Raw genomic sequence first — 15,165 nt, 5'->3', positions numbered from 1 at the left:
CTTGTCCAAAATGTTCACCCCTCTCTATTCTGATGAGAGTTACTGAGAGCAAGATTTGTCAGTGAACCATGTCACTTCCTTCATGAGTATCCCTCCAGCCTGTTTAAATTAACCGGAAAGATTTACATCCTACTTTATAATTAGTCCTCTAGTGAATCAAAAAATGAAGGAAGCATGCAAAAAACTTGGTGAATTTTCAAATACTGAGTTTAAGGTTTAACCTTGACTGTATGAGAGATTTTACAATGACTGTTTAATAAGATTCAGAGAAACTGTCATGGTAGCTCATGCTGGTAATCCCAGCTACTTGGGAGGCTGAGGCGGGAGGATCACTTGAGTCCTGGAGATCAAGACAAGCTTGGGCAACACAGGGAGAGCCCATCTCTGCAAAATAAAAGGAAAGGTTCAGAGGAACAGTCATGTTGGCTTCCTTCTACCTCTCACCCTCGTCCTTTAACTTCACTAAAAGTACAATTTTGAACATGGAAAACGTAAAGAAGTCAGTTTCTGATGTCAAAAATGAATTCAATTCCCTAACTGGTAGCACTAGTTGAACAATATGCTTAATAAGACAAAACTATCAAATATTCCCTTCAAGGAAATGTCATTTTTGCATATTTAATGAAGACTGGAGCATTCATTAGCTTTGGGATGTATTATATCCAATTTTTTAATCTTTGAAAAATACCTTAAAAATATAGCATAAACACCGTACAGGAAGAGTTGCCAAAAATGTTTTAAGAGTTATATTTTTGTTTTTATTAACAATGTCATCAATATCACTAACAATATCATCAATTTTTATCAACAATATCAACAATTTTATTTTCACTATCACGTCGCCTTGTAAAGCTCTGGTTTAAATCACAGGAACCACAGTGTGGCTTTTGTTTACTATGTATTTTGACAATCCACAAGCTTTATCCAACCCATATGAGGTAATTCTTTGAACCTAAGTATGCATTTTTAAGGATATGAAAGGATATATATTTTGTGAAGCAATTAAAAACCTACAGTACTTTCATAGGAAGACATTTAAATTATAACCAAATTTGTTTGGCACAAAATGAAAGGATATTAACTCATTGTTTCTTATCTTGTGGGTGATTACAGTTTATGTTCACTCGTTGTCTAATCACCTTCTTTCTTTCTTATGCATTAAAGTTATTATTTCAGAAGAACATAGAAACTTTTCCCTCTTCAGAGAAGGAAAACTGATGAAGAATTTAGCCTGTTCAACTAACAAATACAGATGTTGCAAATATTGAATACTGATATTTTATTCACAATAAAAATAGTCTTAGTTGTAAGAAGTCTATTTGAATTTTAAAATAAATATATTTCATACCTATCATGGATTAAAAATTTTTTTTTCATTGAACCCGGGAGGCAGAGGTTGCAGTGAGCCAAGATCGCACCACTGCACTCTAGCCTGGGTGACAGAGCAAGACTCTGTCTCAAAAAATAAAAACAAAAATAAATAAATAAACAAATAGAAGAAGCTTTCCTTTTTCAACCTTTTAGTCAAGCCTTTATACAGCATTATTTTCCTTCAAAAGAGTTCATAATAGCACTTTCTAAAACACAATCTTTCATAAGCATCGGTATCCAAGAAGCAAAATGTATGCTCATTGATCGAACAGATGATGAGCTAAAGGAAGCAACAGAGAGAAGTTCCTCAAGTAAGCAACAACCAGCAAAACCTGAAGGGGTGTTTATTTCTTTAAAAATTTTGGACATTTTTCTTTAAATCCCATCTGTTGGGCAGCATAAAATTGTACTACTTGGTGAATCACTAGAGAAAGAGAAGACTTTGGAAAGGCAAAGTCACAAGAAAATAAATAATTTCCACCCACAGTACATCATAACCTCATTTAGAACATTCTGGTTTGAAAGCAAAGTCCAAGGAAATGCTTACATTCTGCTTCTATGGAAACCAAGGAAGACAAATCAAATATTTTGGTTGGATTTGAGTGGAAATCAGCAGCTCAGACATGCATCGGATGGTTCTAATTTGCTCTTTTAATATGTCTCAGATTTTCACATGAAGGGCAGATCCAGAAGTAAATTTTCATCTGAATTCTGGTAAATTGTACTTATAAGCCCATGAGATGATCAACAATAGAGGGCTTTCATTAGAATATGGGCATTCCTGTGGTTTTTTTAAGAATACAACAAGACATCAGGAAGCAAAAACATTTAAAATTAGTAAAGCAAACCAGTCCTACAAAAAAAGCATATGTGTGTGTGTGTGTGTGTATGTGTGTGTGTGTATAAGATGATCAACCTTTCTACAAAATCTTTCGATAACTTTTTAACAATGTTGGTGAAGTGTTTGATCATTATTTGTTAGAATCACATGATTGTGGCCTGATATACTTTTCTGATTATAAAATCATCTATAGTAACTGTCATCATGACTTTCCTCCTTTAATAAACAGAAAAGAATGAAGAAGAGGAACAAGAAGCAAAAATGGAACTTAAACGCAGGCTCAGCAGAAAGGTAATGAAGTTGTGACTATTAATGAGCATACGTATTTTGAGATATATTTTGTTTTTTTTAAAAAAAATACTAATCCTCTCTCTGTATGTAAATCAGATGTTTAGAAATAATTATTCCTATTAGTCTATAAGCATAGACAACAAAATCACCAGCCTGGGCAACATGGTGAAACCCTATCTCTACAAAAAATACAAAAATTAGCTGGCATGGTGGCACATGCCTGTAGTTCCAGCTACTCAGGAGGCTGAGGTGGGGAGATTGCTTCAGCCTGGGAGGTGGAGGTTGCTATGACCTGATATCGTGCCATTGCACTCCAGGCTGGGAGACAGAATGAGACTCTGTCTCAAAAAAAGTAACTAAGTAAAATAAATAAATATAATGCACGTGCTATAAATGATGTTTATAATTGCATGTTGTGTTAATTTTGAAAAATTAACAAGGGTTTTAAATTGCATTTACTCTATGAAAATATGTACTCTGTGTGAAAATTTTTAAAGATACAAAAAAAGAAAAAAATAAAATCGTATGTCTTTCATTCAGAGATAGCCATTATTAATATTTCAATGCATATATTTCTATTTTTTAAAAATTGTTTTGAGTCAGGTGCAGTGTCTTGCACCCATAGTCCCAGCTACTTGGAAGCTGAGTCAGGAGGATTGCTTGAGCCCAGGAGGTCAAGACCAGCCTGGAGTGAGGCCTTGTTTCAAAAAAAAAAAAGAATTAATTAAAAATTAATCTCGATCTTGCTTGATTAGAGCAATGATAAAAGAAAAAGAAAAAAGAAGTGGAAAAATTTTTAATTATAATAAAAATTATTTCTTAAAATGCTCACACTTTCCATTTAGTGTTGGAAATATTAAACAAATAAATATTTCGTTACTCCTGAACATTTCCCACTATTCCACATCACAGCTGGGTAAGTAATTTATTAAGTGAACTTGATATCCAGCCTGCCTGCTACAGTGCTACCCAGATTGACAAATGTCTTACCTGCCAAACTCAGAAAATTGTTGCCACTTATTTATGAATGTATAAATCTGATGTAAGAGCCATCACTTTTTTCTGTGTTAAAAAAATAATAGCCTTTGAAAAAATCAAGCACCATCAGAGTTTATATTTCATTATAAATCCTTCTAATAATTCTTCAGGCATACCCTATGCACCTAAAAATGGATAAAGTGACTAAAATGTGACATCTCCATGAAGTGTGACCTGACCCACATTTTTGTAGGCTAGAATCGGGGAGTCTTCAACAAAAGCATTCCAAGGCAGATGGAGGTGGCAATGCTTCATTCCCACAGAAAAGCTATGGGACTATGTCGAAAGTGGTTCTGTTTTTCAAGGAAAAAGATCCTTTATTTATCCATTGTATTAGTCCATTTTCACACTGCTGATAAAGACATACCTGAGACTGGGAAGAAAAAGAGATTTAATTGGACTTATAGTTCCACATGACTGGTGAGGCCTCAGAATCATGGCAGGAGGCGAAAGGCACTTCTAACGTGGCAGCGGCAAGAGAAAATGAGGAGGAAGCAAAACGGGAAACTCCTGATAAACATATCAGGTCTTGTGAGACATTTTGACTATCACAAGAATAGAATGGGAAAGACCAAGCCCCATGATCCAATTACCTTCTCCTGGGTCCCTCCCACAACACGGGAGAATTCTGGGAGATACAATTCAAGTTCAGATTTGGGTGGGGACACAGCCAAACCATATCATTCTGCCCCGGCCCCTCCAAATCTCACGTCCTCACATTTCGAAACCAATCATGCCTTCCCAACAGTCCACCAAAGTCTTAACTCATTTCAGCGTTAACTCAAAAGTCCACAATCCAAAATCTCATCTGAGACAAGGTAAATCCCTTCCACCCATAAGCCTGTAAAATCAAAAGCAAGTTAATTACTTCCTAGATAAAGTGGGGGTACAGGTATTGGGTAAATACAGCTGTTCCAAATGGGAGCTGTTCCAAATTGACCAAAACAAAGGGGTTGCAGGGCCCATGGAAAGTCTGAAATCCAGTGGGGCAGCCAAATTTTTAAGCTCCAAAATTATCCTTTGAATCCAGGTTTCACATCCAAGTCACACTAATACAAGAGGTGGGTTCCCATGGTCTTGGGCAGCACCACCCCTGTGGCTTTGCACGGTACAGCCTCCCTCTTGGCTGCTTTCACAGGCTAGCGTTGAGTGTCTGCAGCTTTTCTAGATGCATGGTACATGCTGTCAGCAGATCTACCATTCTGGGGTCTGGAGGACAATGACCCTCTTTGCACAGCTCGACTAGGCAGTGCCCCAGTAGGGACTCTGTGTGGGAGTTCCAAACCCACATTTCCCTTCTGCACTGCCTAGCAGAGGTTCTCCATGAGGCCCCCCTAACCCTGCCCATGGCAAACTTTGGCCTGGACATTCAGGCATTTCCATACCTCTTCTGAAATCTAGGCAGAGGTTCCCAAACCTCAATTCCTGACTTCTGTTCACCCGCAAGCTCAACACCATGTGGAAGCTGCCAAGGCTTAGGGCTTCCACTCTCTGAAGCCACAGCCCGAGCTCTACATTTGCCCCCTTCAGTCACAGGTAGAGTGGCTGGGGCACAGGGCACCAAGTCCCTAGACTGAACACAGCACAGGACCCGGGGCCCTTCCCACAAAACCACTTTTTCCGCCTGGGCCTTGAGGCCTGTGATGGGAGGAGCTGTCATGAAGGTCTCTGACATGGCCTGGAGACATTTTCCCCTATGGTCTTCAGGGTTAACATTAGCCTCCTTGCTACTTATGCAAATTTCTGCAGTCAGCTTGAATTTCTCCTCAAAAAATGGTTTTTTTCTACTGCATCTTCAGGCCGCAAATTTTCTGAACTTTTATGCTCTATTTCCCTTTTAAAATGGAATGCTTTTAACAGCATCCAAGTCACCTTTTGAATGCTTTGCTGTTTAGAAATTTCTTCTGCCAGATACCCTAAATCATCTCTCTCAAGTTCAAAGTTTCACAAATCTCTAGGGCAGGGGCAAAATGCCACCATTCTCTTTGCTGAAACATAATAAGAGTCACCTTTGCCCCAGTTCTCAACCAGTTCCTCATCTCCATCTGAGACCACCTCAGCCTGGACCTTATTGTCCATATTGCTATCAGCATTTTTGTCAAAGCCATTCAACAAGTCTCTAGGAGGTTCCAAACTTTCCCACGTTTTCCTATCTTCCTCTGAGCCTTCCAAACTGTTCCAACATCTGCCTGTTACCCAGTTCCAAAGTTGATTCCACAGTTTTGAGTATCTTTTTAGGAACACCCCACTCCTGGTACCACTTTACTGTATTAGTCTGTTTTCTTGCTGCTGATAAAGACATACCCTAGACTGGGAAGAAAAAGAGGTTTAACTGGACTTACAGTTCCATATGGCTAGGGAGGCCTCAGAATCCTGACGGGAGACAAAAGGCATTTCTTAGATGGTGGCAGCAAGATAAAATGAGGAGAAAGCAAAAGCAGAAACCCCTGATAAACCCATCAGATCTCAGGAGACTCATTCACTGTCATGAGAATAGCATGGGAAAGACCAGCCCTCATGATTCAATTACCTTCCCCTGGGTCCCTCCCACAACATGTGGGAATTCTGGAGATACAATTCAAGTTGAGATTTGGGTGAGGACACAGCCAAACTGTATCTTTTTTTTTTTCTCAAAGCCCATTAATGTCAAATAATGATCAAACTGAAAGACTATTGACTCCGTTTCTAGGGATGACTGTAGTCTTCAATGGCCCTTAAGTTACCATCTGTAGACAAGCAATCACCCCTCCTCATTGCCCTGGGCACTCTTGTGATATATATACATGATCTTTCTCAATCCAGCTGGGCCCCTCCATGAGGCAGCAGTGCCTGCCCTTACCCTCTGCACCCACTTGCTTCCACCATACATAGCTCCATGGTGTAGGTGCAGGTCAGCCCGTAGCATTTGGTAGCTACCCCATGACTGGGACAGTCCTGAGGACAAGACTGGATGGAGAATTTCTAACCTATGTTGCCACTGGTCACTTTCCTTCTAGCCAGTTCTTGGGAGCAAGGGCTTCTCTACCTCCTTATTTCCACCTGCCCCAAAGTGGCAGCAAGAAGATAGCAATATAGATTGGACAGCAACTAGACTATAACAGATCACTTAGATTATTCTCTCTCTTGTCCATTGCCTACCAGGGCTCTATGAAGATAGAGGGAGCCATAGTTGGCACATCCCTGCTCAAGTGGGCTCAGGGTATGGGCCTAGGCCTTCTAAAAGTCCTTGAGTGCTTTGAATGTTAGAATATTGGCTTAGTTCAGAAGGAAACTGAGGCCCAGGAAAGGGCTGTTAATGACTACAGAATGTAGACCCAGTGCAAAATAAGGAGTATCTCTGGACAGGTGTTGTGGCTTATGCCTGTAACCCCAGCACTTTGGGAGACTGGGATGGGAGAATTGCTTGAGCCCAAGAGTTCAAGACCATCCTGGGCAACAGAGAGAGACTCCCCATTCTGTTCAAATAAAAAAATAAATAAGCAGTATCTCCAAAGAGGACCACTTAGATGATGGGTAGTCTGGCTGTATACAGAGTATATATGAGAGAGAAAATATATGAAAATGGGCCTTATGACTACAATAGAGGTCTAAGTCTACCTCTCTGGAGATAACTGTGATACCGCCCAACTGAGAAAAACCAAAATGGGAGTGAACCTCTGTCACAGAGAGTAGATAATGCCTGTTTACCAGGGGGCCAGCTTTCTTTCACCTGTCAGAATCTTATTCTTCGGTTTGAGAAAGGAACCAGAGAGAAAAGCAATATAATTACAAATTTGAATCGGCGAAGACCACAAGGAGGAGGGACCCAAGTTGTTAGAAGTATCTTGAAGGTTGGAGTTGATTTTAAGTAGTAATGGTCTCAAGGAAGTACAGTTCTCCATCAACTCTCCCCTCCCCATTCCTGTACATTGGTTTTTCTGGCCAAGGGCATGTGTCCTATTGGGGCCTTGTCCTTACTATGAATATCTTAAGGACAGCTGTGCTGTAGGCATACCCTTTATTGGACCCTTTCTATGTCATAACTTTTTTTTTTTTGAGACAGAGTCTTGCTGTGTCACCCAGGCTGGCGTGCAGTGGCACGATCTTGGCTCACTGCAAGCTCCGTCTCCTGGGTTCACACCGTTCTCCTGCCTCAGCCTCCCGAGTAGCTGGGACTACAGGTGACTGCCACCACGCCCAGCTAATTTTTTTTTGTATTTTTAGTAGAGATGGGGTTTCACTGTGTTAGCCAGGATGGTCTCGATCTCCTGACCTCGTGATCCACCCGCCTCGGCCTCCCAAAGTGCTGGGATTACAGGTGTGAGCCACGGCGCCTGGCCTGTATGTCATAACTTTGTACATTTCTGAGTGTATGGGTTTAATATTATAGGAACAGGCTTTTATTCCCATTTCTAAAAGTTTTTTAGAAAAACTTTTAGAAGTTTTGCCTTGATAATTCAATCCATGGCTTTTGCCTTGATAATTCAATCACCAAACCAGCCATTCTGTATCTGGGTTACTATTGTGTCTGTGCATTGCATATTCCTTGCGTCAGGGATGATAGACCTTTATCACAGTGCCAGGCAAGTTGGGGAAAATAGCATAATGCAGGTAGTTGCCAAAGACTGTGACCTATCTGAAACGATGATTTTTTATAGTCTCAAAAATTAGGGCACACGGCTTTCTAGTTCTCATTAGAAATTCCCAAGATGCTGTTGCCTTTTTTTTTTTTTTTTGATGCCTGAAAGTGACCTTATTTAACCATAACTTTGAAGTGTTCTCTATAGAATACTTGCCACCATGAGGCTGTAAGCGGTTTACTGAACTCTGCCTTTTTCCTTGTCCTCCTGCAGCTCAGCCTGAGACCCACAGTGGCAGAGCTACAAGCTCGAAGGATCCTGCGATTTAACGAGTATGTAGAAGTCACAGATTCTCCCGACTATGACCGCCGAGCAGACAAGCCCTGGGCCAGGTTAACACCTGCAGACAAGGCAAGAATCCCAGTGGATTTCGTGTTGATTGTGTTGCTTTTCTGGAAGCTTCAATATCCACATTCCCCCTACTTAAGTCATCCTAGGGGATGAGATCTTACCAAATATTACAACTGTTTTCTGCCTCTGATTATTTAAGCCAGTTAAAGTGATACATTTAGTGATATCAATGTAGTTCTTTCAACTAAGTCTCAGAGAAAAGTAGTTCTTATTTACCATAAAACCCACCTGCTTTCATACCTGGATGGGGAGGGCTTTCTCACATCCAGGATTTATCCTTACTCTTAGAAAATATAACTTATACCACTTATCATTTTAAAGGGATATGTTAACAATAGAAAGGCCTGATCTTTGTCAAGACTGGCACACTTTTAATAGAAATGACAAGACAGCAAATAGTTTAGGCTATGTGGGCCATACAATCTTTGTTGCAACTGCCCAGTCCTGCCATTGTAGCATGAAAACAGCCACAGACAATGCGTAATTGAATGGATATGTATATGTTCCAATAAAACTTTATCTACAAAAACAGATGGTGGGCCAAATTTGGCCTGCAGGTCAGGCTTACCAACCCCTACTCTAAATCATTGCACACAGTTCCTAAAAAATGAAAAATACAGTGGGTTCTATCAATGTAGAAAGACTTTTATCTTATAAGTACTATTGTTCCATAGGCAAAGATTCTTGCCAACCATTTGTTTTTAAATTGTTCTAATTTTTCTCTCTTAGCAAAATCTGGTATTGAATAAACTCATGCTATACCCAGTTTTTTTTTTTAATCATAAGTACTTTTGCTTAAACATGCCATGTCTTAATGCTAAAACTAGGCATTTAATCACACTCTGTGCTGACCCTTTTTAATAGGAAGCTTCATTATTTAAAGTACCTACTGTGCATCAAGCACATACTGGAGATACAGATTCAGAAATCCTTAGCTCATAAGTAGAAATGAAAAGTAAGAGGAATAAGATCACAAAGGAAGAATGTTCAGAACAAGAGTAGAGGAGAAGGAGGCTGAGAAAAGCACTCCAGGGATGTTTTAGGAAGAAGCAGCAGAAAAATATTGAGAAGAAATGTCTGTGAGGTGGGGAAAGAGGAGAAGCTCGTAGCACAGCAGCTTGGAAGTACTGTCAGGGAGGGTGGCCATGTGTGTGCAGTGACATGGTGAGAGGGAGCATTTTGGTGGCCTGATGGATGGAAGCCTGTGATGGAGACAACGAGGATCAAACACAATCCTGAGAATTTGGGCTCTGAAGGGTAGCAGTATAATAAGGCAGTCGTTCAACGTATGGTTGGTGATTGTGAAGGTTAATAAGCTTGGGTACGTAAATTTGGAAAACGAGATACGGTATCAAGGGAGTGATTTTTTTTTTTAATTTATGGGAAATACTTGAACAATTTTTTATGCTGTGAAGGGGTCAAAAGAAAGGGAGAGGTTGAACATACAGGAGGAAAAGTCAGTAACTGATAGAGTGGGAAAAAAATCACTGGAGTAGCAGGACAGTACTTATGTGGAAGAGGCAAGGAGCAGACCCTTGAGGACGGGAGGGAGAGCACAGGCTGAGGAAGCTAGGAAGTCATATTTCATTGTGCTTTTACTTTGCCTCTCACTCATTATGAGTGAGGTTGAGCAAATTTTCATATGCCTATTGGGCATTTGGATTCCACTCCACTGAAGTGCCTTTTGCCCATTTTCTTTTGGGTTGTCAATTTTTTCTGATTCATAGGAGTTCTTCATGTATTTCAGTTATGTATGTTGCAAATATTGATTTAACAAGATTCTTAAACTTAATACAGTCAAATTTGTCAACCTTTTTCTTTATGGTTTATGATTTTGTTTCTGGTTTTAAACATTCTTTGCATACCAGAATGATAGATATATTCTCATATACTGTCTTCTAAAGTGTTTATAGTTTTGCTTTTCACATTTAACTTTTTGGTTTGCCTGGAGTTGCTTTTTGGGGAAGGTATAAGATATGCTTTCAGTTTTCTTGGTCATCTGTATTGTATGTTTGTTTTCAATGTCATTATTTGCTCTTTTTTCTTCTTCCCCTTAATTTTTTGGGCTTTATTGGCTGTTCTGTTCTAACCTAAGATAGACTTTCCAGATTATTAATTTTCATCCTTCCTTACTTTCTGATAGAAGCACTGAGGGTTAGAAATGACTCTCTGTGTCAGTGATTTCCAACCTTGGCTACATATTGGAATCACCTATAGATCTTTAAGAATGTGAATGTCTGGGTCCCCTCTCCAGAGATGCTGATCTCATTGGTCTGGGATGTGGCCTTTATATTGGGATTTGTAGTAATTTTGTCTCATATGTCCTTGAAAACAATATGTGTCCTACAGTTTGAGGGTGTGCAAATTTCCCTGTAAAATCAGTCTTGTTAGTTCTATTCAGATTTCTGTAGCCTTAGTTATTTTTTTGTCTATTTGATCTGTCAGGTAACAAATAAGACTTGTTAAATCTCCCACTATATGGATTTTTTTGTACTTTTCCTTTTAATTCTGTCAATTTTGCTTCATTTATTGTGAGGTGTGTCATTAGATATATATGTTTAGAATGCATACATTTTCCTGATGAAAACTTTGTTATATTTAAAAATATAACTTTTAAACTAGATTATCAAAATGAGTTATTTTAGACTACCTTCATGAATTGAAGCAGCAAACCTCTGTGATGTTTAGCTCGTGGCTTTGAATTTTCAGTGTACATTTCATCCCTCCCTGCCTATCCCCTTACTTACTGTCTCACACGTCCACGTGAAGAGGCCTGACATTCCTGTCTTATATTAATAAGAAAAATGAAACAAAATAGTGGTAAAGTGTTGGGGCGGCGAAAATTTTTGGGGGTGGTATGGAGAGATAATGGGCAATGTTTCTCAGAGCTGCTTCAAGCAGGATTAGGGGAGGCATGGGAACCTACAGTGGGAGAGATTCAACTGAAGAAAGATTTTGGGGTAAGGGGTGATATTGTGGGGTTGTTAGAAGGAGCACTTGTCATATAGAATTATTGGTGATGGCCTGGATGCGATTTTGTATGGATTGAGAAACTAAATGAAAGATACAAGGTCTGAATAAGAGAAGGAGAAAAACAGGTATTAAAGGACTAAGAATTGGGAGTACCCAGTCCAAGTGAAAGCAAAGAGAGGCTGGGATGAAGGGTGCAAGGAATAGTAAAGAAAGCATGTTTGAGATCCGGAACAGAATAATGGGTTATGGAGGGGTTGTGGAGGGAGGTATTGAGAATAGGAGAGTATATGTGTTTGACACCATGGGGTGGATAGGCAAAACAATTTGGTTGATAAGGCGCAGATCCTGAACTAACCTGTAAGACTTGTCTGGTGTTTGGACAGGTAAAATGGGGGAATTGTAAGGAGAGTTTATATGTTTTAGAAGCCCATGCTGTATCAGGCGAGTGATAACAGTCTTTAATCCTTTTAAAGCATGCTGTGGGATGGGATACTGGTGTTGAGCGAGGTAAGAGTGATAGGTTTTAATGGAACGGTAAGGGGTGCATCATTTGTCGCCAAGGAGGGAGTAGAGGTATCCTATACACTTGTGAATTCAGGTGGGGAGATACAAGAAGAGGATGCGAAGGAGGTTTTGAACTAGGGGAAAAGGTGGCAATGAGGTATGACTGTAGCCCAGGAATAGTCAGGGAAGCAGATAATTTAGTTAAAATGTGTTGATCTAATAAGGGAACTGGGCAGATGGGGATAACTAAAAAGGAGTGCTTAAAAGTGTATTGTCTAAGTTGGCACCAGAGTTGGGGAGTTTTAAGAGGTTTAGAAGCCTGGCCATCAATACCCACAACAGCTATGGAGGCAAAGGAAAAAGGCCTTTGTAAAGAAGGTCATGTGGAGTTTGTAGCCTCCGTATTAACTAAGAAGGGGACGGACTGTAACTACACTGTAAGAGTTACCCAAAGCATCTGTGATGGTCCAGGAGGCTTCCAAGGCGGTTGGGCAGTGTCAGTCTTCAGCCACTAAGCCAAGAAGATTTGGGAAGCAGTCATTCAGAACCCTGGGCCAGTTGGGCAGTCCAATTTCCAACGGGGTCCTGCACAGATGGGACACAGCTTAGGAGGAATCCCAGGCTGCGGGCATTCCTTGGCCCAGTAGCCAGATTTCCAGCACTTGAAGCAAGATCCTGGGGGAGGAAGACCTGAAGGAATGCCTGACCTCTGTGGCTTAGGCATTTTGAAGTTTTTGTGTGCTGGAGATATGGCTGGGGTTTCTCTCACAGCGGAGGCAAGTAATTGCAACTCTTCTCTATTATTGTACACATGGAAGGTGAGGTTAATTAGGTCCTGTTGTGGGGTTTGAGGGCTGGAATCTAATTTTTGGAGCTTTTTCTAATGTCGGGAGTTTACTGGGTGATAAAATGCGTATTAAGAATAAGGCAGCCTTCTAGCCCCTCTGGGTCTAGGGCGGTAAAGCGTCTAAGGGTTGCTGCTAAGCAGGCTGTGAACTGGGCTGGGTTCTTTACCTTGGGTAATTTCTTTAAGTTTGTCATAATTAACAGCTTTGTAAGCTGCCTTTTAAGCCCTTCAACTAGGCAGGAAACCATGTAATCTCGCCTGATACCTGATAGTTCCACTGGGGATCTTCTCGGGGAACTGCTCTAATGCCTTCCTGGAGGTCTGGCTCATGAAGCCGGCAGTTATCGGCGTGAGGTTGGGCTAGAGAAAAAACTCTTTCCCATTCATCTGGGGAGAGGGTAGAAGTTAGGATGACATTTAAGTCACTCCAGGTTAAATTGTAGGACAGAGTTAGATATCGGAATTCCTGTGTATGTTTAGTGGGGTCTGATGAGAAAGAGCCTAAACGCTGGCTGATCTGGGAAAGGTCTCATAGAGAAAAAGGCACATGTACCCTGACTATGCCTTCAGCTCCAGCCACCTCTCTAAGAGGAAATTGTTGGGCAGGTTGGGGAGGGCTAGTCTTGGAACAAAACTGTAAGCCAGACTGGGTGTGAGGAGGGGAGGAGATAGAAAGATTATAGGGTGGGGGAGCAGAGGCTGAGGAAGAATTGGGACCTGGCTTGGCCTAGTGAGGAGCAGCCTGGGGAGAAGGGGAGAGGTCAGATGAGTCCATAGAAAAGAAGGATTCAGAGAACTCAGAGCTTGGAGTGGAGACTGAAGGAACAGACAGGAGAGAAAGAAGAAAGATTTGGGATGAGTCTCATTGGGAGCAGAGACTAGGGAGGGACGAATGTGTAAAAGAATGCCTGGACGAGACCATTTGCCCCATTTTTCAACAAAAATTATCTAGATCTTGTAGGATAGACAAATCGAAAGTGCCATTCTCTGATCACTTGGAACTAGTGTCGAGTTTGTGCTGAGGCCAAGCAGTATTGCAGAAGAAAATAAGATGCTTAGATTTTAGGTCAGGCTAGAGTTGAAGAGGTTTTAAGTTCTTGAGAACACAGGCTAACGGAGAAGAAGGAGGAATGGAGGGTGGAAGGTTGCCATAGTGAAGGAGGCAAGTTTAAAAAGAAGGGTAGAGGGCTGCAATGTGGGTGAGCAGCCAAAGCAGGCGTCCCCGCAATTGACTTGCCAACAAGGGAATGTGGGTGAATGTTCAAGGCAGGCGTCCCCGTGGAGATCAGACACCAGTGGAATGTGGGTGAATAATCAGAGAGGCGTCCCCACAATGGTTAAACACCAAGGGAAGGCTGCCTTCCCGAGTCCGTGACCGGCGCCAGAGTTTTGGGTTCACGGATAAAATGTGTCCCCTTTATCTCTACCAGAAAATGAAAGGAATTGAAATTAAGAGAAGGGAGAGATTGAAGGCTGGCGCCAAGATTGAAAGGAGATAGAGGTTGAGGGATAGTGAGAGGGGCTGGAGAAGAGAGTAAAAAGAGGCCGCTTACCCGATTTAAAATTGGTGAGATGTTCCTTGGGCTGGTTGGTGTGAGGACCTGAGGTCGTTGGTGGATCTCTTCATGGAGTGAGGGTGAGGACAGGGGACTGGTCTCCCGAAGGAGTCCCGCTGACCCGGGTCTTTGGCACCGAATGTCTCACACGTCCGTGTGAAGAGACCACCAAACAGGCTTTGTGCGAGCACCATGGCTGTTTATTTCACCTGGGTGCGGGCGGGGTGAGTCTGAAAGGAGAGTCAGCAAAGGGTGGTGGGATTATCATTAGTTCCTATAGGTTTTGGGATAGGCGGTGGAGTTAAGAGCAATGTTTTGGGGGCAGGGGGTGCATCTCACAAAGTACATTCTCAAGGATGGGGAGAATTACAAAGAACCTTCTTAAGGGTGGGGGAGATTATAAAGAATCTTCCTAAGGGTGGGGGAGATTACAAAGTACATTGCTCAGTTAGGTTGGGGCAGAAATAAATCACAATGGTGGAATGTCATCAATTAAGGCTATTTTCACTTTTCTTGTGGATCTTCAGTTGCTTCAAGCCATCTGGAGATATGATGTCTTAGCTTGGGCTCAGAGGCCTGACACTAAGCACCAGCTTGCAATTTTTTGTTTGTCCTTGGAGGGTCAGATATTCTAGCTTACCCTTACACTGAGGATATGCCATTTGGTCACCAATTTATGGAGAGAGAATTATTTATTAGATCTGGGTGGGTTTTGTGTGTCTTCTGTATTTCACCAAATCATAAAGATGCCTGCTCAAATTCACTAGATTTAAC

At 41.3% G+C, this 15,165-nt stretch overlaps 1 protein-coding gene across 6 annotated transcripts in view; it reads left to right on the top strand.

Moving 5' to 3' along the window:
• Positions 1 to 15,165, top strand: part of PHACTR2 (phosphatase and actin regulator 2) — a 372,853-nt gene that overhangs the window by 319,118 nt on the left and 38,570 nt on the right. For all 6 annotated transcript variants that reach the window (XM_003898091.5, XM_003898089.5, XM_003898090.5 and 3 more), the window contains 2 exons: positions 2,442 to 2,503; positions 8,374 to 8,511. In XM_003898091.5, coding sequence (XP_003898140.1) covers positions 2,442 to 2,503; positions 8,374 to 8,511 — 200 coding nt within the window. The remainder of the gene's footprint in view (positions 1 to 2,441; positions 2,504 to 8,373; positions 8,512 to 15,165) is intronic.

The sequence above is a fragment of the Papio anubis genome, chromosome 6, assembly GCF_008728515.1.
Source record: "Papio anubis isolate 15944 chromosome 6, Panubis1.0, whole genome shotgun sequence".
Classification (NCBI taxonomy): domain Eukaryota; kingdom Metazoa; phylum Chordata; class Mammalia; order Primates; family Cercopithecidae; genus Papio; species Papio anubis.
This window is presented reverse-complemented; position numbering and strand designations above follow the sequence as displayed.